The sequence below is a fragment of the Sinohyriopsis cumingii genome, chromosome 3 (assembly GCF_028554795.1).
Source record: "Sinohyriopsis cumingii isolate HCF-2022 chromosome 3, ASM2855479v2, whole genome shotgun sequence".
NCBI lineage: Eukaryota > Metazoa > Mollusca > Bivalvia > Unionida > Unionidae > Sinohyriopsis > Sinohyriopsis cumingii.
The window spans coordinates 108,266,607-108,294,146 of NC_142963.1; the positions used below are offsets into that span (position 1 = coordinate 108,266,607).

The 27,540-nt window shown below is 37.3% G+C and overlaps 1 protein-coding gene across 1 annotated transcript in view; it reads right to left on the bottom strand.

Annotated features, from left to right (window-relative positions):
* Nucleotides 1–10,382: 10,382 nt before the first annotated feature.
* LOC149803515 (uncharacterized) overlaps nucleotides 10,383–27,540 on the bottom strand; it is a 140,061-nt gene continuing 122,903 nt past the window's right edge. The window contains exons 36-37 of the mRNA XM_089953939.1: nucleotides 18,933–20,103; nucleotides 10,383–11,994 (exon numbers count right to left, since the gene is read on the bottom strand). Coding sequence (XP_089810065.1) covers nucleotides 11,685–11,994; nucleotides 18,933–20,103 — 1,481 coding nt within the window. The 3' untranslated portion in view covers nucleotides 10,383–11,684. The remainder of the gene's footprint in view (nucleotides 11,995–18,932; nucleotides 20,104–27,540) is intronic.

A 27,540-nucleotide genomic window follows, 5' to 3' on the forward strand; every position in this document is an offset into this window, starting at 1 on the left:
CATCGCTGGCCGAGTTGTTGTCGTATTTCCATGAGTTAGTTGATTCTATCAACGATGTTTTGGTTTTTGAAACCAGCGGCGGTTATCACATTATGTTAAAAACGATCCCGGTGGATTTCGAGGAACATCAATCGCTGTTGAAGAAAGTCGCCACGGATAGACCAGCATGGAATGTTGATACGCAAGCTGGACTGTATAGCATCAAATTGTCCGGAACCAGGTCGGCGAAACCAAACAGCGTTGATAAGCGATTGATTTATCCTGTTGGATTTACTAGCACGCTGCTATCTTGTCCGGTCTCTATTCAGCCGTGTTACGAACAACTGAAACCTGAAATCGGTGATGATGAAATCACCAGTGATAAAATCACTGGTGATAAAATCACTGGTGATGAAATCGGTGATGAAATCACCGCTGAACAAATTCGACAATTTTCCACGTTGTTGTCCGGACAACCCGATCAAATCACCGGGACTACAAATCGGCTCGGCAACATAGTGTCGCTACGGCGAGTTGCAGGCTCATTTTGCAGCATATGTCAGCGACGTCACGGGTACAATGAGATCGGTGGATTCATCGAAGGAAAGGCCATTGACGCATTTGTGCGCGTTTACTCTGATCAGTTTGTAATCGGTTGTTACAGAAGCACGCAAAAAATAATAATACAGCGTGATAGTGACAAAATCACCGGTGATAAAATCGCCGGTGATGACGATAAAACCCTCTACGAAAGGTATGTAAGGGGTTTTGATTATCGCCGCAAGGACTACAGTGGCGAGTTTCCCAAGAGGACTCCCGATTATACTTATCACGAGTCACCCGTTCATGAAGGAGGCCGCGGATGTAAAATTATCCTCAACGACGATTACATGGATGGATCCCACTGTGGACTCGGCAAGTCAGAGTCAGCGTGGAAATCAATACGAGATGATCAGTCTGTGTTGTGCGTCTCGTACAGAAAGACCTTTACCAGAAAGACCGCTATCGACTACAATCTCGAATCGTACGAAAATATTCATGGAGAAATTATATTCGATACAAAAAAGCATCGCAGGGTTATTTCCCAAATAGAATCAATTGTACGAGTCGAGGGAATTCCCGATGTTCTATTGCTGGATGAGTGGCACGGAATTCTTCGACAAATAGTCTCATCAAGACGCGGTAAACAAATTTGGGGAACACTGACATGGCTGATTTCATCCGCGAAACGGGTAATTGTACTTGACGCGGACGCTAACAATGACGACTTAGAATTATTCAGGAAATACTTGAATCGCCCGGACATGAAATTCATCACCAACGAATATCGGCCCGATCATGGTAAAAAATTCATTGTGGAACAGTCTCACAGAGATAACTACAGTAAACTGTTGGACATGTTACGACGAGGAAATCGTGCAGTTGTATTCGCGCACAATAAACGACGCGGAAATTATTCTGTGGAGAAGCTCGCCAAATTGTTACAGCAATTAGGATACCGAGTAAAGTACTATCATGCGGACACCGACCCGGCCGAAAAACAGCGAGATTTCGCTGATACCACTGCGGCGTTTGAAAACATCGACGTGGTGATCTATAATTGTACCATCGAGGCCGGGATATCCATTGTGGACCCGCGATTCAAGTACATGACGGTGTTTTCCGAGGAATTAGGTTCTGTAGAGGCGATCAAACAAGCCATCCATCGTTTTAGAAATATTTCTGAAATTCATTATTCAGCAACAAAACGGAGTCGCACAGAGCTTCCACTGACCCGCGATGATATTATTTCGGCAATCGAATCACATGAAAGGGATTTATCGTCGACGGAGTTGCTGTTTAGAACACCCAACCGCTGTGATGTACATACCGGTTACGGATATATGTTTATTAGCACGATTATTGACGAGAACAATTCAAAACGCTATTTCACGTGCAGACTGGTTGAAATGATGAAACGAACCGGTTATTCAGTTGAATGGGAATTACCAGATGAATACGAAATATGGAAGAAAAAAAAACAGCAAGGGCAGAAACGAGTCAGCGACGCTGTACTTAACAGCGATCCACGCGTAGATGATTTTTTAAAATCGTCCATCGGAGAGAGAATTGCCGCGGTTAATAGTGATGGTGATAAAATCACTGGTGATAAAATCACTGGTGATAAAATCACTGGCGATGAAATCACTGGCGATAAATACTACCAATACAACCCCGAACAGCGGCTAGAGCCATATGAAAAAGCGTTGACGTATCTCAATTACGTGTTTCAGACCGACGTAAGAAAACTAGATAAATACCGGATAGAACATCTGAATAAAAACGTTTCGCGGCTGCAGCGATATCAGCGTGTTCTCGTTGACGAGCATAATAACGGTAACGCCGTAGCAACGACGCCATGTCGATCCGATAAAATCAGTACCCGGCAACAACTTAACATCGTTAGAAATGTTCTTGGCGCGTTGAGTCTCCCCGATGTGGTTCCGGATCGACTTGATGTGAAGAGCGTTCCTGTGAGTCGCGCCGGGTTAATCAATAGCATCTCAGAAATGCTGGCGCAACCAGACCGACTTGACAAGTACAACGCGCTGTTGAAACACTTCGGCGATATATTTCCGGATATGAAGTTCAGAAGGGGTAAATTGACGCTAAAAAATATCGTTGAAAAAATCAAATCGATATACAAGGGATTCGGCGGTCGATTACAATCGGACGGTACTAAGCACTCAGGTCGATCCGACTACGTGCTATATTATCCCGACTGGCCCGAGTCTGATTTTGTGGGCGATCCAGCGTGGATCAACGAGACCATCGACGATATTGGATTCGCCGGGGGAGATGTTACCGCGACGGACGAACATACCAGCGCGTTACGATTCCATGTGTGGTCGGTTAATGGATGGTTTTCCCGATAGTGGAGGAACTGTCATAATTATTATTTATATGAACTAGGACAGTTCCTCCATCACCAGTGATTTCATCACCAGAGATAGTTTCCCATCAATGAGGAAACTGTCATAATTATTATTTATATGAACTAGGACAGTTTCCTCCCATCAATGAGAAAGGGTCATATTTCCTTCACTGGTCGGGCGTTAAATTCTTCATCGCGTCGGAAATTATCTCTGGTGATGAAATCACTGGTGACACAACTATTTTAGGGTTGAGGCCGTATTTTCCGGGGCTTGAGTAAATAATCGACCTGCAGCCGATATATTTCTGGTAGACTATTAATCGCGTTATCGAATAGAGTATCAATGTCATCAAACCAAACCCGCTTTTCCGCGCCGATATCACCGCGCAGCACGATCCATATTATTCCATCTTGGGCTTGAAAAAAGGGTTGTTTAATTGTGTCCGGTCTAAGGCCGAACCATTTACACGTGTCCGCGATGGAATCAAATTCGATGATCCTTCTCTCGTTGATGTTTAAACAGATAGTATTGACTCTATTATCCTTGTAAAGTTGGTTCGCCGGGGAAATTATTCTGGTTTTGTCATACCGAAATAATGGTAACTTCGGTGGTGCTGGTTTAATTCGCCCCGAGGCAACATCGTCAACGAAATGACTAGCTTGTCTGGAAAAATTCTCGGCACAATTGTTCATCCAGAATCGTCCACCTGATATCATTTTAATATTTAATTAAATAACGGCTTTAATTATAATGTCATTGTTGGAATATCACCCGGTGAAATTCGACAGCGTCATCAGCGACTATAAAAAATCCTGCCCGAGGATGCCGATCAATGTAAAATATAAGAACGGAAAGTATCATGCAGTTCAGAAATTCCCCAGCGGAGATAAATACGATTGTATGGTATTTGAAAGCCGTTCAGCGAAAGCCCGGTTATGTCTCCGCGACAAATATTACCAACGAGAATATGAAAAAATGTTTTCAAACCATGATGTCAAACGATGGGTAATTACCGAACGAAGGGTCTCAGATCGCGGAGAACACCACTTCGGTACAAACAAATATGATATCGATAACGTCAACGAAACCCGAATTCAGTGTGAACTTCCCGTCGCCGGTTCCAGTGAAGGAAATAGCGCTGGCAAAATTGCGAGTATATCACAGTTGGCCTAATATTCGAGCGGACGCATTTAACGGACAACAACCTAATAACTCGCTGGTTTTTGCACGGATAAATAAACCCGATGGGACCCCAAACTGGGAGGAGGTTACAATACCAACTGGGTCATACCAAATAGAGCAAATCAATAAAGAATTTCAACGCAGGATAAAATCGATCACAGGAAAAGAATCAAAAATCGCTATTACGGTTCATGAACCGACGTTATCGTCGACGATTGAAATAAGCACACCGGGTATATGGTTGATATTTATAACAGTTCAATAAGAACCATACTAGGATGGCCTAAGAATCCACCCGCGGACGCCCCCCCCCCCCATCAACTATCCTCAGATACGATAACGGAGATGGTGGTAGGCATATTGCTCCATACAACGTAAATATTGCATCGGTGATAGCGATTAATCTAGTATGTGATGTTATCGAAGGGAGTTACCAGGTGGATACCAAGCAATCAAATCAAGCTCAACAGGGGTATATCCTTTATTCGTTTTCACCAACAGCCCCTCCGGGATTTTTGATCATTGAGAGTCCGATTAATCCGGTCTATATGCGATGCCATGATCGGTTTTTAACGAGAATTAATTTTAGAATTACCGATCAGTCAAATAACCTAATTGATCTACAAGAGGAGGAGTTAGTGATCACTCTGTTTGTAAGATCATAGCAGCAGGGGGGGCGATGACATCGACGCGGTCGTCGATGTGCTTACCGGACGCTGACGACGCTGGGAATCGACGCGCAGAAGGTATTAATTAAACCAAATGACGTCCGGACGATCCCCTCGACGACGACGTCGTTTTTTTTTTACCAGGCGCTGACGACACCGGATCCGCTGAGTGCAGAAAGTACTAATTAAGCCAAATGACGTTTGGACAAAATGTCGGATTCGCCCCCCCTGCTTGTTAGCGTGCTATCTATAAATACATCAAGAATTTTATCATTAGAAGTCACATTTATATTCCACAGATTACTTAAATGACTGACGGACAATAACAAGGGTGATTTTCTGTTTCATAGTACTTGCAACATTGAGGTGGGAGAGCCCATTTAGTATACAAGTGGAACAACCCAATTTGTTTATATTAAGTAAATTAGAGATTGGTTTTCAACATACAAAAGCTATTACATTTCATCTTTATTAAAGATTTTTGGCAAGCTGGTAATCAGTGGTGACATTTCTTTTAATCAGATTTTGCTCCATAGATAAAATGAAATACATTATTTAAGTAGTTTGAATGGTGAAGTTAGGAGCAGTATGGGAGTGTAATTAATTTTTTTAATGCAAAAGGCCAAAACACAGCTGTGATTTAGGGAGGGATGAGCCATTTTTTAAGCGAGTAAGCCCAACAAAACTCAGATTCTGAACTTCTGGTTGATGGAGTTTGAACTGTGAAAAGCAGCAGTGTGGAGGTGAGCAATATATTTAAATTTCGTAAATACTACAAAAATCCGGATACCCTGGATTGACTGTTAAAGCACAAGTGTTTTAACCGACGACACAGGGTACCCGGATGATGATGCAAATATTATATCAACGTTATATGATGAACATCACCTAAGTTAACCGTTGAATAAATAATTTCATTACTTTGCATCATTTTCTATATGCAAGATGTACTCTCTATATAGCAATATGTATAATATTCTAATGTAGGTCTTGCTTTTGTGAATTTTTCTCAGATGGATGTTTATAAAACCTGAATTGTGTATTTGGGTCACGAGGTGACGTCTGCATCCAATGCAGTAAAACCAATCTTGAGACACCACTGCTACGAAAGACCACCTGTTTTGAGAGACCAGGATCTCCATGCACTGATTTATTGATTATATAGTGTTATGACCTGTTATGAGACCACTTGTCTTGAGAGACCATTATTTTTTGGAAGAAGTGTTGGTCTTTCAAGACAGGTTCTAAGGTATTTATCAAGATTTCATCTTTGGTAGATTATCACTGGTTATCGTAAGCGAAGGCGAATGAGATCATGACGGTTTAGAGGGAAATATACAAACTATTCCTTTAAAAATTGCGATACAAACAAATTACTTAAGTGCCGTTAAGTCGCTACTTCATGGTCTCTCTTCACATTCATGCTATAAGGTAAACTCGCATTATGCTCTACTTTGATACTCGTCACAGCACCTGCTGGTGAACACTTTGCCTTCACCGAATATACTGCCCTGACTTACGTAACTCATTTCGTATAATTCAATACCTTAAATTCCATGTGCTGTAAATGATTGAAAATATGCATTTTTTTTATGAACTCAGCGTGAGGTGGAGAAGATAAAATTATGTCTGAATATCCCGTACACCCCTACCTAAGCCGATAAATCGGCCCCTCACTTGTGATGATATTGATTTTCGGGTTATCGTTCAAACTTTTGTCTCCCATAATTATCTGATTTTATGATACAAGGACTAGTCTGAGATCATAAGTATTAATGTAATTGTATCGACATTCAGTAAATGCATGATCTTCTGTTCTTGCACTTATGATAATTTGCAAATAAATAATTTCAGTGTTTAATCTTTACGGTCTAGTAGGAGTGCCCAACATAAACTTTGTATTGCGGAAGCGGCATTACAATTTGTCATTCAGGAGTATAAGAACATCTGTCAATATAATAACACCACCTTGTGGCAGATGCAGAAAGAAGAAAGATCATATTCAATGCTTAGAAAATTTCAACATGTTCTTTGCAGCAGTCTAAACAAGAGTGCCATCCAATTTGTAATGAGTGCAGACATGAACATTGATGAAATCTGCACCAGCTTCAATCCCTCCAATAAAAGAAAAGAGAGCAGCCTAGTCAGCAACTACCATATGTACTCCCTCATAAGACGAGTCCAACTGCAAACTGCACAGACCCAGATTTCTGGGTCTGTTTGGTTTCTTTAGAGTAATCAGCAGAACAAGCAAGATAGATCCTGATCTGCATGTGCATTATGCTATAGCTGATCTGGATCTTTGTTATTTGCAGATTGTCTCTACAAGGTTATGCTGTACTCCACAGTCCAATGCATTTTAAAGACAGATAATATGGTGTATTGTATTACTGATTTAAGTTGTGATTATATGTGTGTACCCATAAGTGTGTGGTGATGATGTATGACAATGGTAGGTATACCAGCTATGATTTTGTTTTGAAGTGTATTAAATGCTTGAATCAATACAAATATTTTCTTTTATTCAGATCTGAATTTCCAGTTATGTGAGCAAATAACTTACATAACATCACTTTCCCCATGTGGGACCACAAAACCACAAAATATATTAATTTTGAGTGCCCACCTCTACCTCCACCAACTCTGCCTGAAAGATTGGCAGGTATGTTAGTCAGGCTAATGACTTTACTGGAAAGCATACGTTCTACAATTATTTAGTGTAGTGACACCTTATGTAGATTTGGTTTACCTTGATGCTTCATGGCATAGTAACACAAGTATGTTAATTAGTGCATTGGCATTTGGAGTAAAGTGCCTTGCCCATGGACACACCATGGTAGCTGATCCAGGCTGGTTCAGTGGTAGGGATTCCAACCCTCACCCTTTTGGTCATAAACCTGGCATGACAACCACCCAACTATAAATCAATCTACCTGTAAACATATGCTCAGTATTTGCTCATGATTCAATTCAATTTGCTCTCTCTTAAGGAACGAAAAAGAAAAAAATGTACTACAAGAAGATATATAAATGGCAGTGATCTTCAATAAATGTTCAATATGGAATTTCCTTTTAAAATGTTTTCTATAACTAAGTTGTTAAAAGGCTAGTTAACTCAACAGGTAAACACACTACCACAATGATAGTGTTGACATTAGGTTATTAATAAGCTCACCCATTCTTGCAATCTTTAAAAGTATCACAATGAATACTTACCCATAAAAATTCCCATTCTTTGGTTGAGAGCTGTGACAATTATTCTGTGAAGATGAATGTTCTTTTCCTTTTATCAGAGCCAATTTTATATAATAAGATACTGGTTGATATTTAGCAAACAAAATCTGCAATTTATTATTTTAAAAAGAACTGAGAAAACAAGTCGTCAGTGAGCAGTTTGTCTTTCCTTAGCTATTCATAAATCCTCAACTTTCCTTTACCTATCATTGCAGTTCTCTGGAATACATGCAAAAAAGTGGATAAAACTTGCAAGACTCCTTCATATACAGCTATATTCCACCCCAAAGGTAAAACAAGAATGTAAGCTCACACACACACACACACACAACACAGAAGGCAAGCAGAGTCCCATGGTTTCTTTGAAAAATAAAATTTTCCAATGAAGTCTATTGATTGGACTGGCTAAATGTGGTCTGAATCAAGGGATGATCTGATTTCAGGATGTTTCCTGAACACAGTCAAAGAGGTTGATAAAATGTGGTTGCTCTTTGCAGGTGGTCTTATTTTATGTAAAATATGAGTAATCATTTCAGATGTGGTTGCAATGATCTTGTGCATAGGATTATGTTTGTGATTATTTTTCAAAGAGAGATTCATGGCATCAATGTGGAGGCAATGATTTGAAATTTGGGGCAACCTTGCAAAAAGAAGTATTACAAGATAATCTAATGTTGAAAAGTTGATGACAAGAGTCCAAAGAATGAACACTTTTTGATGTATGGATTGCATACCTACTGTGGGAATCCTTCTTTTCTTCATTTTTATTGATTCTTTTCATTTTGAGTTTGAGGCTCGCATGGGGAAGAAGAATATTTGGGCACTCTTCTACTCTATCAATTAACCAATTGTACATTATAATATGCAGTTAGACGAATTACCAACCTATGAAGGAAAGGTTATATATATACATATTATTTAATTAATTAATTATAAACTTAATTAGATATTTTTCCACCATTACCTGCTAAGTGGATCTCAAAGGATGTGACTATGGCTTAGTACCAGTATGCAGCTGCAAAAAGCTGGCCATGGTCTGCATGTTGATCTCACACCTGAGTTCTATTCCAGATCCAACAATGGTGGGATACAATGGCATTGAAATAACAACAAAGAAAAAAAACTTTAATATGGAGGTTATTCCATTATAAGGGCTTGTATAACAGGTCTGATGTCCTAGAGCTTTTGCCAAGGTGGGCTTAAAAAAAATCATTTGGAAGCTGATAAGGACATGTTAGAAATGAATGTTGACACGAGATGAACAGATAGATGGAGTGTACTAGATCATTGTGGAAGCAAATAAGGTCATGTTAAAAATGAATATTATTATGTGATGAACATATAGATGGAGTGTACTAGATCATTGTGGAAGCAAATAAGGTCATGTTAAAAATGAATATTATCATGTGATGAACAGATAGATGGAGTATACTAGATCATTGTGGAAGCAAATAAGGTCATGTTAAAAATTGAATATTATCATGTGATGAACAGACAAGTTGAGTGTGATACACCAAATGTTTAAAAATTAAGTTAATATATATGAATTTTCTCTCATTAGATTTGCACAAGCTTTCTTTGGATGCAAGGATGAGTATGTTTGTTGGCTGGTTTTTAATTGCACTTAACACAGTATAGGCTATATCATGCTGAGATAATGCAAGCCAAGTGACAGGGATATACCAGGGCAGCCAGCCTGGGATAACTTGGGAGGATACTGAACCTGTGACCCTTAGATTATGAGTTTGAACCAGTGATCTTGCATTATGAGTTGAAACCTTTGACCTTGCATTATGAGTTTGAACCTTTGACCTTGGATTATGAGTTTTGAACCTGTGACCTTGAATTAAGAATGAGAAACATGTACTTCCTGCTGTGAAGAGTAATACCTATAAACCCTTGTAGACCTTTCCTTGGCTGAGGCTTCCAGCTTATTGGGTTGGATTCCACACCATTTCAGGTTACACTCAAATGGCACATCGCAGCATTCCAGACAAGAAAGTCTACAAACATCCTATGCCCAACCTATAATCTATTGGTGCATTTTGCAGTGGTTGTTCTGGCCATGTACATTTGCAATTACACTCAACTTATATGCAAGTATTATATGCAAGTATATATATACAGCAATAATGTCAAAATTGTTTGGAAGAGGAAGCCAGTTTATAGCTGAAGTAGTGTAGGAAAACTTAAATGTAACAGAGCTTGGCTTTAAAATCTGAAAACATGTGGACTAAATTTTGACTTGGTGTTTCCAGTTTTGAGTTTTCTATTTTATGACAGTACCTCAAATGTAGAATACCAGTAAAATAAATAGGTACTAGCTTCACAACTTCGCATTTAGTCTGCTTGTCATGTGCAAATAAAAAAAAATATTTCTTGATAAACAAGGAAAACACTAAAAGCAGATCTAAAGTTTTATTCAAAGCAAGTAACACAGAAGAAAATAAAGAGGAATATATTCCAAGAATAACCTTTCAAGACCAAGTGAGACAGATTGAGTTACCTCCCATGATACAGAATTTTGTAGGTTTTCAAAAGATTTTGAATTGTCATTGTAAATATTCTGTATAAATAATCTGCAGTATATAACTTTTGTAACTTTAGTTACAAGATGGCATGTGCTTGGTTGATAATAGGAAGAAAAGATATAATTACTGAAGTGATCTTGTTAATGGCTGACTTGGAAATTAATTTGAAAACATGCAGCAGGAACGAAGAAGCTTCATAACAGAAATTATGGTGATATAATCTTGAAGCAGGAATATAATTAGAACTAACAATAATAATAATAATAATAATAACAACAATAATAATAATTTTAAATAATAATACAAGATGCAATCAAATGGTTACCACAGAAAGTGGTTCAGGTCTATTTTTGTGAATAATATTCTTAATCTATATTAAATAAATACTGATGATGTATTGAGTATTTAAAAAGAGAAATTTTCAAATTGGTTCAATATTTTACAATCAAAAGATTCTTACTGTATCTATTTTATTTTTGGAATTTCATTCGTTGAAAAAATCTATAATAATGGTTTGCAATTTTATAATACTTACGTAAGCAATTTTCGTTTGTTTGCAATATTTAGCATGGAAAATCTATCCAGCACTAACATTATTTTAATTTGATGACTGTATTTAATAAGATACCAAACTCAATAGCCAGAAAAGATTGACAAAATATTCTTTTCTTCCTGCCCAGATGTAATTTTTTTGCAATAATTATGGTACCTGTGCCACCAATTTTAATTAAAATGATATCTTTGAGAAAATAATTTTAAAATTAATAACTAATTTCTTAAGTTTTCATGACTGCTTTTTTAAATACATTTATTTGACATTATGGTCTTCCAAATCAGTTTGAAAATATCCATAATGAAAGTCCATTTTATTTAAATTTAGATAAATATTAGGATAGGACCTGTGCTTGTCGCAACTGTGTTATAAGAAATCTGCTGACGTTGAAATAGCGCTGATAATATTGCAAAAATTTTCATAAATTAATAAAAAATTTGGTATGGTAATATTTAGTGTTCATAAAATAATAAATAATTTCAAAAAATTCATGCAGTAAGGTACCTCTATAATTAACAAAATACTAATAATAGCAAAGATTCAGTGTTAAACTGTCCATTTGGAAACTAGCTGAACTATTATAAATTTCTGAAGAAATAAAATTCCAAGGAAAAGAATCATTCTAATGGGTTTGAACAGCAGTCATTTCCATTTTTCCAGAGAACCTGGGGCGAGGAATTGGAGGGGGTTCATCCCTTGCCATCCTTGCCTTCAGCGCCATGTTGCCATATGCACCCTGGGTCAGGAATTCATCAAACTGATGTTTCTGCATGTACATGTTAGAAATGGAGCTTAGGAACCGGTCAATCTGGCTAGGAAAATATTCAATCTGGCCCTCAATACTGTTGTATGGTCGAGTGTGTTCATTCTCCAGGCTGCTTGGGGTTATGGGATTTGGTGCTGGGGTCCCTATTCCAGTCCACATCTTGAACCTATAAAATTAATAAAATTTGAGATTACAAAATACTTACTTTGACCTGTCTCTGCCATTGCTGCAGTTTATTAGAATCATTACTTCTCAGAGCCTTCAACAATATTTGCTTGTGAGCCAGAACAATTATGAACCTGAAAATTCTAATTTAATAACAGACTTGTTATCAAATGTTTTTATTGTTGAAAACTGAATGCCTATACAACATTATAATTTACAGCCCTTTGGTTTTATTTTGTTACTTTCCTTTCTCTGGTGGGAAACCTAATTTTGTGATAACCTCTTAATGCTGAGCACCAAGCAAAGCAGCTGTTAGTACCATTTTTGTAAGTCTTTGGTATGATTTGACCAGGGATCGAACCCACGATTTCCCGCATCCGAGGTGGACACTCTAACCACTAGGCCATCGGCATAAAAGATGTTACAGACTGATGTACATAATGATGAAAAACAAATAATGTGCTATTTACCTATTGTTTTGAAAGGCAGGAATAAAAAATCCAATATGATTATATGATTATTTGAGGCAAAGTCTCACAAAAATGATTAAATATCTAATTGAAATTACCATCCAATCACCAGTATATAAATTTTCAGTGCTGAATAAGGTATACTCCATTAACATTGAAATCAGGACATAAAAAAGCATATTGCAAGGTCCCTTATGGTGTTTAATATAATAATATTTCAAGGTTATAATGAAGTTTGGATACAGTGATAAGAAAATTAAGGTTCTTTGGGGTTTGCTATATTCAGAATTGATGGTATTTTTAATTACTTTTTGTTCAATCAGTTCTGTGTATTTTGAACAAATATGAGTATAAGTGGTAACTTCTGTTAATGTCCCTCTGTATAATTAACTGACGCAAGAAGAGTAACAAAGTCATATTAAAATTAACAACAATACTTTGGATTCAATTCCATTTGTGAATTAAAGATCATTCTTCTTTGAAAGTTTCCAGAGTTGTCTCCCTTGTGATATTAGGTGCAGGAGGGCAGCTTCAAACAATTTTATTTTCTTCTGATGAGAAGATTGCAATTTTATGCCGCTTTAAATACGTTGTCTATCATTTCACATTTAAATATGTTGTCTGTCATTTCACATTTAAATATGGTGTCTATCATTTCACATTTAAATATGTTGTCTATCATTTCACATTTAAATCTGTTGTCCATCATTTCACAGTTAAATATGATGTCCATCATTTCACAAATGTTGTCACAAATATGAATCAAATGTGAATGTACCATATAAATGCATGAATGCACATGGTTTAATGATCTGCAAGGGAGGTGTAGTCACTCCAGGTCCCTCTAGTTCATATAAGGATTTTTACATACATCTTTAAATGGGAATCCAGGCATTATATTTTAGTGGCACAACAGCATATCCTGGCTGTGTAGCACTCAGTTAAATCTAATAAGCAATAGCTGTAAAGGCAAAATTTTGACAAATCTGGAAGAAGACAGACCCCTCCAACCAATGTAAATTTATAACATGATACAAAACCGGGAAGAAGACAAATTCCTCAAAACAATGGAAATGTGCTATCCTATTCTACCTTCCCAATCGTGCAGGGTGTAATTTAACAGTTACCACAGTACAGTTACTCACTGTGACATTCATCACTGGTTGTTTTTTGTTTTGATCTGGTTAAAGAGATAATCTTTTCTATCATGCAGATCACAGTTTAAAATGCAACGAGCATGTAACTGTATTACATTGGGCTGAGCATTTGTTCTAAAAATTCTGAAATTAACACATTTTTGAACCACCTTACCTTACATGGACTGTATCTACTGTATATACTCACATATGTCAGACCCAACTGCAAATCACACAGACCCAGATCTGCCATTGCATAATCATTATTGTTTTGGCTGATCCAGGTCTATGCAGTTGTTTGGAGTAATCAGTAGAACAAACTACACTGACCTTGATCTGCTAATACATTATGTGCTGGCAGATTTGGATCTATGTTGTTTGAAGTTGGACTTGACTTATGAGTATTATTTGATCTTTAAATTTAGGTCATAAACTTTATATTTGTTATAATGACAAAGGTACCTTTTTCTCCCCATGTAAATGTGTGTGTGTGTGTGATTTGGATTTTTAACGTAGCTTTAAAAAAAATTCAGTCATATAACTACAGTGTCTGCGGTGTGGCAGTTAATAGTGATGCCTAGCACTGGGGCATCATGTTGCAGACATATAGCATTATGTCCCATCCAGACACATTATCCTGAAACCAGGCCAACCAGTCCTAACACTACCCTCTTAATGCTGAACGCCAAGCAAGGCAGCTGTTAGTACCATTTTTGTAAGTCTTTGGTATGACTTGGCCGGGGATCAAATCCATGACCTCCCGCATCCGAGGTGGATGCTCTACACTAGGCCACTGGAGTGGTTAAACCATGCAAATGGGTAATCACCTTAAACTACCTGGAGATGAAAATAATCTTTTTGCATCATATGCACTGTCTATAAATTGATCCTATGTAATATTTGTCATATTTAATAAAGGATACATAAACAGTCTCTTTTGTTTTAACACACTGTGAGGAGAAGCTAGAAATGTGTTCATGAAACACACATGCCCCACCATACTGGTGGTCAGGTGTTATAGTCACCAAAATGCATCCACACACCAAGATGTATGACTGCAGCTGACCATGGCCAAGAAAGTGACCTTAATGCAAAATCTTGACCAAGGTCACTAATGTGTTAAATATAGGTCATAGTTATCTTCTTAAAGTGGAATAAATCATTTGTTTTTCCCAAGATGCTTCCACATACAAACATCTTTCTGTATCCAAAAATGACATAACTGACCTAAGCATAAAACATACCCTAGTGAGATGGACAGATGACTGGACATATGAACAGACGAAGTTAATGCTATGCCCCTTCTACATTTATGGTTGGGAATAATAAAAGCAATTTGAAATATTTGGAAAAAATTAATAATATAACCCTTTTTCAAAATATTTTTGATCTGATATCCAAATGTCCATACATGGAAGCAAAATGTAATGAAACAAGGGAGAAAGGAAATATATTTAGTAAATTATGTTTCTCTGAAAATATTTAATCAGTCAAGTTAACATTAGGAATTACTCTCTGCTACCTCTGGAATCAAGCCCCTCCATGAAACCTGAAAACATCTTTTAGTTTATATATACATATAGTCTGTATGTCTGTCTGTCTCTTATATGTTTAAAATAGACAAAAGGAAGTAATTTACGGGTTAGCTCCCAACAGGAGTCAGTGTATGCTAACCTACTTACTCCACAACATCTTGAATGAAGACACTGCATTTGAATGCCAAGATCATAGAGTTCACTTCAATTTCATGAGCTGATATCTTCATGTCTTTACCTGGTACTCTGAGGGGTCAGAGTAAATGAATTTAATAATGATGTGGAACTGATGGCTCTCAGAAAACAGGTCTTGTATGATGGCTTCTTTAGTAAAGTGGTAGACATGGGCTCAAACTTAGCTGAGTTGAGCCATGTCAAAACCCATGATGGGTTCCATTTTTAGAACAGGGCCAGTGAGAATGGTTAGGACTGGTCAAAATTGGTTAGCAAAGTTGTCCAGTTGGGGAATGGAGGCAGACAGAGGTGTGATGCCATGGTGGTGACATCAGTCAGTAAAGACTAACCACTTCTCCTCATAATATTTTGCAGTCAAGAGCCATCTAGCTGAGATCCTCTTCATCACTGCAGCATCAAACTTCTTTCTCTGCAATGAGTCATGTGTGAAGGTGTAGCTTCTGCCAAAACAGAATGTGGAGAGCTTTACATACCTGGGAAGTAAAATGTCTTCAGATGGGTTGCTGGACAATGAAATTACTTCTAGGATCCAGAAAGCAAGCCAAGCCCTAGGAAGACTTTGTGTCAGAGTCCTGCAGCAAAAAGACATTCGGATGCCCACCAAGATCAAGGTCTATAAAGCTGTTGTCCTCACCACCCTGCTCCATGGCTTTGAAACCTGGACTGTATACCACAGGCATGTGAAGCAGCTCAAGCAATTCCACATGTAATCACTATGGTCACTCATGCACATCAGATGGCAAGACAAGGTGTCCAACATAGAAGTCCTCAAAAGGACCTTTGTTTCTAGCATTCAGACACTGCTGCTGAAAGCCCAGATCAGATGGTCTGACCAAGTCATTCAGATGGAGAAGACCAGAATACCGAGACAGTTCTTCTATGGTGAGCTCGAAGCAGGAAAGCAGAAATGAGGGTGCCCCAGGAAAAGGCACAAAAGACAACCTTAAGTGTAACCTGAAATGGTGCAGAATCTAACCCAATGAGCTGGAAGTCTCAGCCAAGGAAAGGTCTACATGGCACACGCTAATCACAAAGGCTGCCACCAGTGACTCACAGCCATGAGAGAAAAATGGCACATCGCAGCATTCCAGACAAATAAAGTCTACAAATTTTCCATGCCCAACCTATAACAACCTGTGTGCTTCCAGCCTTGGGCTCAGGAGCGATATGTGTAGTCACCATGGACAGCACAACTAGCATCATAATCAGACATGATGGAGAACTGAAGACAAAGAAGATTTAATATAATGAGGCTGGATTCAAATGGGTTATGAAGCAGTCCAGTGTCTTTATGAAAACCTAAGCCTTGATGATGAGGCCAGTGCAAGTGGTCAGAACTGGTAGGTTACTTGACAGTAACTGAAATGAAGGTATTTGCATGATTTGGCATGAATTGGCAGATGCAGGCTTATAGCATATTCATCATGGCAGATGCTGCTCAGATCTATTACTGGTCGTTAATTTCCATTTGGTTTCACAACCAGGATGAGTCTGAAACAGAAACCACAGGTTTTGAACTACGTCTTCTGCCTGCATCTCTCATAAAGTTTTGATTTCCTTTTGTAGTCTTTCTGCCTTCATGAGATCACTGGAGTGTCCATCATAAAGAGGAAGGACATAAGTGGATGGGGTCTGAGAAATGAGATCTGAATCTTCTCTGAAAATAATGTGCACAACCAGTTTTTGTGTGGGAAGAAATTGTTCCACACATCTCAAAGAGAAGGAGTCTGGCACCAACCAATTGGGTTACCACAGATGTAAATGAAGGCTCACTGCTTGTTGTTGGGAGGCTTAGGGAAGGAGAAAACTTGTTTTATCTCCCTTCAGTTGGTTCTTCTGCAAGAAGTAGGTGGTAATAACCTCTTGTTACATACTTGGCCTCTATTGGGTTGTCTTGCCTGAGAATAGCTTCTATAATATCTCTGGTGTTTGTGATCCTTTCTCTGAGACAGTTCTTGGTGAGGATGCAACTGGACTGTTAGTTAAGGAGACTATCCCTGCACCAGCAACTTTCTAACTGCCTCAATTTGACATTTGAACATGAGGGTCAGGGTGAAATGGAAAGACTGCAGGGCTGTAACATGATGTTGAAGATTGATGATGACTGCAATAAAGTGCCCTGTCTAACCAGATCCAAACTACAGGCAATGGTTAGAGCATTCACTGTTGTGTGGTGCACTGCCACATTTATCAACCTGGAGATAACATCATCCTGGACATTACACATTGTGTTAGGAATCATCAGCCAGCAAAGTCAGAAAACAGCAACAAATCCCATTTTTTTCATAAAAATCAAACAAGGGTGGAGAACTGGGACTTATACATAGAGAGCTGCCCAAAATGAACAGAAGCAAAATCATCATTGCCACCAGTTGACATTCTAGTCTACCGTGCCTTATCATAATAGTGATCACGCAAGATCAGTGTCTCATGGGTGGGGGGAGGAAGATGAGCTTTCATACTGGTGGAGGAGATGATGTAAGCTTAAGAAAAAAGGATTAGATGAATTTGAATTTGCTTTTTTCTCTCTGCTCTTAAGTTGCTCAACTAGGTCTATGTACCATGTCTCTTCAAACCAACAGTAACAGACATTACATCCTGAACAAGCCAGGCATGTTTCATGGTTATGCTTGCCTATATAAACCAATGGTTTTTTTGCACTTGACATTTTTCAGATGTAGACCTGAAATCATAAAGATGACAAAGTGCAAAATAAATGATATGTATGCATAAGATACTATACAAAAGGAAAAATTGCCAAAAACCTGCAGGTAAAATCAAGTCATGAATGACAATGACAAAATAGTGGCATCTAATTAAATCATAAATAATGATACAAAAAGTGAGACAAATAATTTTCAAATAGGTGAACTCAAATTTCTGAGACATCATATGAATTGTGTGTATAAGATGCCATGAGGTTACTGTTTTATCATACATGAAGTGGTAACAAAGTGTGAAATGTCATTACATGCAGTACAAAATACAAAAATGTAGTATATACTATATTTAACAATGTTCATACTTACCATACCACAAACAATAAGAGATGGATGGGTGAAAGCAGACTTAAAATACAACTGATTCCTTGAAGGCCTGTTGACAGTGCAAGCAAAAGTTAGAAACTGAAGAAATCCGGATTACAGGTTGCCACCTACCAGGATAAGGGGAGTTAATCTATAAGCGTTTCTCCCTTTTGCTTATATCATATAGTGACATAAAGACATTTTCACATCTTTAGCAGGGCTAGATTCTAGAGATACCAGAGAGTAATTCCTAATGTTAATTGGAGTGAATAATGAATTTAATGGAGAAAATTGGCATCACAGATTGGAATTGTAGATCGAGCTATTTTGACAGGTCAAATATTTGGACAACAGCTGTATAACAATATCAAAAAAGTGCATTTGCTGATTAGCATTACTTAGTTTTACAGAACTCCTCTTTGTAGTTGATGTGAAAATAATTTTTTATTTCAAGGAACATCGAAAATGATGATGAACTTCCCTCTGAGCTCAAACTCTCTTGTGTGTGAAGGAAATAATTAAATTCAGCAAGCCTGTGAATCATATTGGCACAATAAAATAGAAAAGAAATGTATACCTGTTTATCATGAAGTCCACAATCTCATAGTCGTTGTTCTGTTTATTAGCATTATTTCTGACATTGGTGAAGGCCTCGTTGAGAATGGACAAGAACATGTTGACGACGATAAATGTGATGGTTACAACGAACAGGAATATAAACACCTGTGTGATGACGGGATTGACCATCAGCATATTATACATGTCGAATTTGCCCATCATCATGACGATTCCAGTCTCAATGGAGGTAATAAAAGTCTTGAAATCACTCACATTCTTAACGTAAATCAGGTAGAACAGTTGGATGAAGGCCAGGAACACTATGTTGAAAATTATGCTGAAGTGCATCAGGTCGCGACCCGAGTTCTTCAGTGTTGATGCCAGAAGTGAGATTTTCTTGTTGAATCGCAGCAGTTTCAAGAACTTGAGAGAAGCAAAGAACACAAGCCAACCTATGATATATGTGAAGATCTCACTCCAGTACCCAACAGACTGGAATTTCATGTACTCATTACCATGGGTCTCCTTGAAGTAGGCTGTAAGTTTGTTGACTTCAAAAAGACGGTAGAAGTAGATCACTGAAGCAGTGACAGACATACCACAAATTCCAAGCTCAATCCAGTTCCAGAATTCTGCAAAATACTTGGCTCTTTCTTTGTACAAGTCCCGTACAAGTTTCCCAACAAATAAAACAACAAAAAGCAAGTAGGCAATTTCACACGCTATTTGGAACAGCATTGCAGAGTTCATATATGGTAGCAACATTGCTGGTTCAAATCTGTATGATGGAAAAATTCCCTGACTTGGCCTAAACTCTGCCAACAGTGTGCAAATGGCGAATAAATTAATGGATGGATTGTAGACAGTGAACTCCACAAAGACGGCTCTTGTGTACCTATCAATCCAGCCTTCCTTTTCAAGCTGCTCGAACTGACTGATAGTATCATTATAGTTTCTGTTCAACCTCACAACATAGCCACCTCCACCATAGACTACCATCTGACCCCAGTATGGGTAACCATTAAGACTTGATGCACTCTGGTACTGGTATTCCTCTCTGTCCAGGGCAGAATTTCCTGTCAGTGGCTTCCAACCTGCACTGAATGACCTGTCTTCCTCTTGGATCATATCGTAGTTGTCATTACATTCATGTATTGTGCCCTTCATTTCAGGAGCAACCTTGCAGGAATCTTGTAACAAACAAAAAACAGATGAATTTAAATTTCAGTTCAAAAATGAAATCTGCTTCAAAAGTACATCTCTTGAAAATGACCTCTCTGGTGAATATTGCAGACATTAATCAACTATTGCATAATGAACATTCCAACAACCCTTTATTTGACCAATCCTTACTTCTACGATGTATATTTTAATTTAGTACAAAAATAATCAAGTACATTCTTAAAAAATTTCATCAAAGCAAATTCTTACTTCAAGCAATTTATACAATGAACTGGAATAAAGTTTACAGATAAATTTGAACTGAATGTCAATTTTGATTTGAAAGTCATTTTGTAATTTTAGACTAACATATAATAGCCAATTAAGGACTTGTACGAAAAATAGACTAAATCCAGAACAATTATCCTTCTACATTCTAAAAAATGCAAATCCATCTGTTTTTCTGATGAAAAGTTACATTTGTATCATCATTATATCGGAAACAGATTTTTAAAATTTTTTATATATAATAATAGGAAAAACTCAGATTATTTGTGTGTGTTTTGCCTATGCAATGTGTTACACCCATAGTTTCTGACAATGTGTTACACCCCCAGTTTCTGACAATGTGTTTTGTCTATGCAATGTGTTACACCCACAGTTTCTGACAATGTATTTTGCTTATGCCACAGTTTCTGATGATGTATTTTGTCTTTTCAATGTGTTACACCAAGTTTTGGACAATGTGTTGTCTATGCAATGTGTTACACCCAGTTTATGACATTGTGTTTTGTCTATGTAATCTGTTACACCCACAGTTTCTGACAATGTGTTTTGTTTATGCAATGTATTATACCCCCAGTTTCTGACAATGTGTTTTGTCTACGCAATGTGTTACACCCACAGTTTCTGACAATGTGTTTTGCCTTTGATATATGTTGCAACCCTTGTTTCTGACAATGTGTTTTGCCTATGCAATGTGCTTAGACCCCTACTGTATCTGACAATGTGTTCCACTTAAACAATGTGCTACCTAAGCAATGTGCTAACCCCCACAGTATATATAATATGTTCCACCTAAACAATGTGCTAACCCAACTGTATCAGTATGTTCCACCAATGCAATGTTATATAGTCCAACTGTATCTAACAATGTGTTCCACCTATGCAATATGCTACCCCCACTGTATCAATGTGTTTCACCTATCAAATCTGGCACCCCCACTGTATCTAACCATGTGTTCGACCTATGCAATGTGCTAACCCTAATGTATCAATGTGTTTCACCAATAAAATGTGCTACTCCCCAATGTATCTGACAAGGTGTTCCACCTATCCAATGTGCTAACCCCACTGTATCAGTGTTTCACCTATGCAGTTTGCTAATCCCACTGTATCAGTGTGTTTCACCTATGCAGTATGCTACTCCCCACTGTATCAATGTGTTTCACCTATGCAATTTGCTAATCCCACTGTATCAGTGTGTTCCACCTATGTAATTTGTTAATCATACTGTATCATTATGTTCCACCTATGCAATTTTCTATCCCCCACTGTATCTGACAATATGTTCCGCCTATACAGTGTGCTAATCCCATTGTATCAATGTGTTCCACTTATGCAGTGTGCCAATCCTACTGTATCAATGTGTTCTGCCTATGCAATGTGCTAATCCCACTGTATCAATGTGTTCCACCTATGCAATTTGCTACCCCCCCACTGTATCTGACAATATGCTCCATATATGCTATGTGCTAATCCTACTGTATCAATGTATTCTGCCTATGCAATGTGCTAATCCCACTGTATTATTGTGTTCCACCTATGCAGTGTGCCAATCACACTGTAATAATGTGTTCTGCCTATGCAATGTGCTTAATTGCACTGTATCAATGTGTCTGCCTATGCAATGTGCTAATCCCACTGTATCAGCATGTTCCACCTATGCAATGTGCTACTCCCTACTGTATCAATGTGTTCTGCCTATGCAATGTGCTAATCCCACTGTATCTGTTTTCCATCTATGCAATTTGCTAATCACACTGTATCAATATGTTCCACCTATGCAGTTTGCTACCCCCCACTGTATCTGACAATATGTTCTACATATGCAGTGTGCTAATCCCACTGTATCAATGTGTTCCACCTATGCAGTGTGCCAATCCCACTGTATCAATGTGTTCTGCCGATGCAATATGCTAATCCCACTGTATCAATGTGTTCCACCTATGCAATTTGCTGCCCCACCACTGTATCTGACAATATGTTCCACATATGCTATGTGCTAATCCCACTTTATTAACATGTTCCACTTATGCAGTGTGCCAATCACACTGTATCAATGTGTTCTGCCTATGCAATGTGCTAATTGCACTGTATCAATGTGTATGCCTATGCAATGTGCTAATCCCACTGTATCAGCATGTTCCACCTATGCAATGTGCTACTCCCCACTGTATCAATGTGTTCCACTTATACAGTGTGCTAATCACACTGTATCAATGTGTTCTGCCTATGCAGTGTGCCAATCCCACTGTAGCGTGTTCTGCCAATGCAGTGTGTTAATCCCACTGTATCAATGTGTTCCACCTATGCAATTTGCTACCCCCCACTGTATCTGACAGTATGTTCCACCTATGCAGTGTACTAATCCCACCATATCAATTTGTTCCACCTATGCAGTGTGCTAATCTCACTGTAGCAATGTGTTCTACCTATGCAATATGCTAATCCCAGTGTATCAATTTTTTTCCACCTACGCACTTTACTATCCCCACTATATCTAACTGAAAATCCAACATGACACTTTTAAACTGAATTTCATAACTGATAAAAGTAGTTTTGGTGATGCTTATAAAGGTAATGATGGCACTGAACATTACAGTCTTTGTGATGCTGATTAAGGTTGCTGACAAAGGTAATGATGATATTGAATAGTACAGTTTTGGTGATACTGATAAAGGTAATGAAGGCATTGAATTGTACAGTATTGGCGATACTGATAAAGGTAATATGACATTGAATAGTATAGTCTTGTTGACATTGATAAAGGTAATGATGACATTGAATAGTACAGATTTGGTGATACTGATAAAGTAATGATGACACTGAATAGTACAGTATTGGTGATACTAATAAAGGTTGTTGTTGTTGTTGTTGTTGTAGTGTTTAACACCATTTTTCAGTACAAGATAGGCTATACATGGCAGCCAGTATAACTGGTGGAGGAAGAACCCTGGAAAACCCCGGGAAGAACCACCGACTCACGAGAAGCTACTGGCAGGCTTTCTCACATACCCACATTAGCCGAGTCTGAGACTCGAACCCACACAGACAGAGGTGAGATGGCAGTGATCTGGAATGGTGAGCACTTTAGACCACTCAGCCACTCGGGGCCCTCTGATAAAGGTAATGAAGGCATTGAATTGTACAGTATTGGCGATACTGATAAAGGTAATAATGACACTGAATAGTACAGTTTTGGAGATACTGATAAAAGTAATGATAACACTGAATAGTATAGTCTTGTTGACATTGATAAAGGTAATGATGACATTGAATAGTACAGTTTTGGTGATACTGATAAAAGTAATGATGACACTGAATAGTACAGTATTGGTGATACTGATGAAAGTAATGATGACACTGAATAGTACAGTTTTGGTGATACTGACAAAAGTAATGATGACATTGAATAGTACAGTCTTGGTGATACTGATAAAGGTAATGATGACATTGAATAGTACAGTCTTGGTGATACTGATAAAGGTAATGATGACATTGAATAGTACAGTCTTGGTGATTACTGATAAAGGTAATGATGACCTTGAATAGTACAGTCTTGGTGATACTGAGAAAGGTAATGATGATGACACTGAATAGTAGCCTTGGTGATACTGATAAAGGGAGCCATTTCCAGAGGGGTGCCAAATCAGAGAAGAGCAAAAAAATCAGACAAGGGTGCTAAAATGATAAAAACCTTCAAATTTTCTTCCTTTTTATTTGGTCATAACTTATAGCAATTTCTTAAGAGCCTTCTTTACAGCAAATATTTTAATGATATGGGAGATGCCAAATGTCAGTTTTGCACATGGCACCGTATTGCCTCATGTTGACCCTGATACTAGCAAAGATTTTGAAAACACTGACGATATTTTAGGTACATAAATAGGTTTCTTTATAAATGTAGCTTAAAATCAACACACACAATTAAAAAGACATAGAATAAAACAATCATCAACTGGGCTGGATTACTCCAGAAATATTGAATGATGTTAAAACATGAGACTACTTAAAACCATCAGGTTATGAGGAGCATAGAATCTGCATAAATAACTAATACAAATGATTATAAATGCTAAAAAAGACACATTATAACAAAGCAATTGGTAAAAAATAAGAACAACCCTAAAGCAATATGGAGACTGTATGCTAAAATATGAGTTGGAAAATACAAAAACAAGACTGAAATTCAATCTTTGAACATTGATGGTATATGAACTGATGACCTTGTCCAAATGGCAAATGTTTTTTAATGTCTAGTTTGTGAATGTGGCCTCTAATCTTAAGGAACCTAAAGTTGAATCAGATCACTCAAATATCAGGGGAACTTGTGCTGAAAGGTTATCAGAATAATTTAAAATTCCTTAAATAAGCCTGGCATTTCTTACAAAATATCTGCAAAATAAAATATCAACATTGCTAAATCAACTGGACTTTATATGACCATCCCAAGGCTTTTAAAAGAAGAGTAGAGATCATCATATTCTTTTGTAAGCACAGCCTGAAGACAGGTACATTTGCCCATGTAAGGTAAGTCCACTCCACATGGCAGGGGCAAAAGCTGATTTTTTTGTCAATTTCTATTCTTACAATTCTTTCAAAATTAACCAAAAAGCATGTGTATAAGTCATTTATGCCTTGTCTCAATTACTGCAAATGTCAATTTGGGTTTAGATGAAGACAAGGTTGCAAGCATTATGGTTGATTGTTAAACAGTGTCTTGAAAAAATATAAAATCATTACAGTGCCACAGCTCACAAATAGTTTGTTTCATACTTAAATGGTAGATTTCAAAAGTGACTTTAAATGGACTTGTATCTGAAAATGAAAGAATAAACTGGTGTGCTACAAGGATCAATACTCATAATTTTGTTTGTTATTTTCTAATAAACTGTGGTGTGCTACAAGGATCAATACTCATGCTAATTTTATTTGTTATTTTCTATCAAAATAATTCCCCATAAGATTGTACATACAATATTATCAATTGATGCATAGTGCTATCTCTGATGAACACAGCTGCAAGAATGAATTAGAAAATAATCTTCAGATGGTGTTAAACAGATTTTAAACGTAGCGTAAGTAAAACAGCATGCTTGTAAATACAGATGAATTTAACCTTTTCTATGATAATGAAAAACTGAAAGTGGTTTCCAATGAGAAAATTCATGGTATTCTTGTTGACAATAATTTACTTTAGTCTAATCATATATGTCTCTTGACAAAGAAAACAAACCTTATCTTTTGCTATTAAGAAAAAATAAAGTATTTTACTCCAGAACAGTACAGTCACTTTTTTACAAGAACTACTTTCAGCCTCATTTTGACTATTGGTATACTAATATTAAGAAATTGTTCAGTTGCAAAAACAAGCCTGTAAAATAATACTAGATGGGCAAACTGGAAACATTCTAGAGGTAATGGATACTTTACAAAAATGACTTCACCTTTCTAAAGCCAATATGATGAATAAAGTTTCTGTTCAGTATGCCCCATTTTACTTGAGAAATACTTTTCAACGCAGAGAAACCAGCGACATTCCAAACCTCTGACAAATGAGACCTATGAACTTTCGAATTCCAAACCAAGGAAATAACAATAAAATTGTTTAAAAACAAATTTTAATACTTTAGGTCTCTTACAGTTCATGTAAATGAATAAAATCTAAGTCTTAATTAAAAGCATTGGGCCTATGCACCTCCTACAACTACTTTTCTTTATGTTGGTACGTGTTAGGAATGAATTTGACTACTGAATATTGACAGCAGTTATTTGGTCTGAAAATATTTATACAATTTACAGGTGTAGGTAATTAGTCTAGGTCAGCAATGTATGTGTACATGAAAATGTAAGTGCATGTGTGTATGTAGATGACTGTGGAACCCATTAAATTGGTCCCTCACTATAAAGCCCATCATTATACCACTACCACCATTAAAATGGTATAGTTTATGGAACCCATTAAATTGGTCCCTCACTATAAAACCCACCATTATACCACTACCACCATGAAAATGGTATAGTTTATGGAACCCATTAAATTGGTCCCTCACTATAAAACCCAGCAATATACCACTGCCACCATTAAAATGGTATAGTTTATGGAACCCATTAAATTGGTTCCTCACTATAAAACCCATCAATATACCAATGACCCCATTAAAATGGCATAGTTATGGAATCCATTAAATTTTTCCCTCACTATAATGCTCATCATTATGCCACTGCCACCATTAAAATGGTATAGCTATGGAATCCATTAAATTGGTCCCTCACTATAAAACCCTTTACTATACCACAGTCCTACTTAAAATGTGAGCATGATTATGGATCCCATTTAATTATTTTATCTTTTCTACTTGAATAATATTAATTAGTTTATTTCTTGGCTATGTAGAGACAGTTATAATAGCATCATTAAATAACCTATTTTTGTGCTTTTGGTCAATTTTATAATACAGCATTTTTGGAACACATCTCAGTATAAGGTTCCCTTGGTTATAATGCAGGTCACTTTTAGGACTGCAATGAACAGCATTACAAATAGGGAGAAGTGTATTAGCTTTAAAATATTTTTATAAATTTTATATATAATGAATAATAATGTAATACCGTATATACTCGCGAATAATTTAGGAGAAAATAAAGGCCTGGAAGAAGGGAGGTCAGTTTATCCACGGGCCAATGTCTAAAATGGACAATTGTTAGGTTTTTTTGTTGACTACTGTAATGGCTGTAAATCTTGGGACATGAAGCAATAATTTTGTCCATGTCCTAAGACATGGGCATGCAAAAAAGCACTAACTTTCAGTGACCCAACAATTATTAAAGTGTTACACAGTATTATGATTGATTTTGTTCTTATTCTGCATGTGCATATTTTCTGATTTCTCCAACATGAAGTTAATTAAAGGTAAATATTGACTTTATAATTCCCAGGCTGGTTGAATTTACCAGGGAGACCATGCTGAATTATAATGTACAGTACTTACACAGTGCAAAGCGTTCATAGCATCACTTAAATCCTTACTTATTGACAAACATATTAAATGCAGATTTTGCTTTATTCATTGTTTCGATGAAAATGCATTCTTCCAGCTAACATTTTAGCTAGTCCTTAATAGCTGTTTCATTTACGTTGAATCATGTGCTCACGAGTTACTCATTTTCAATGAAATAAGCAA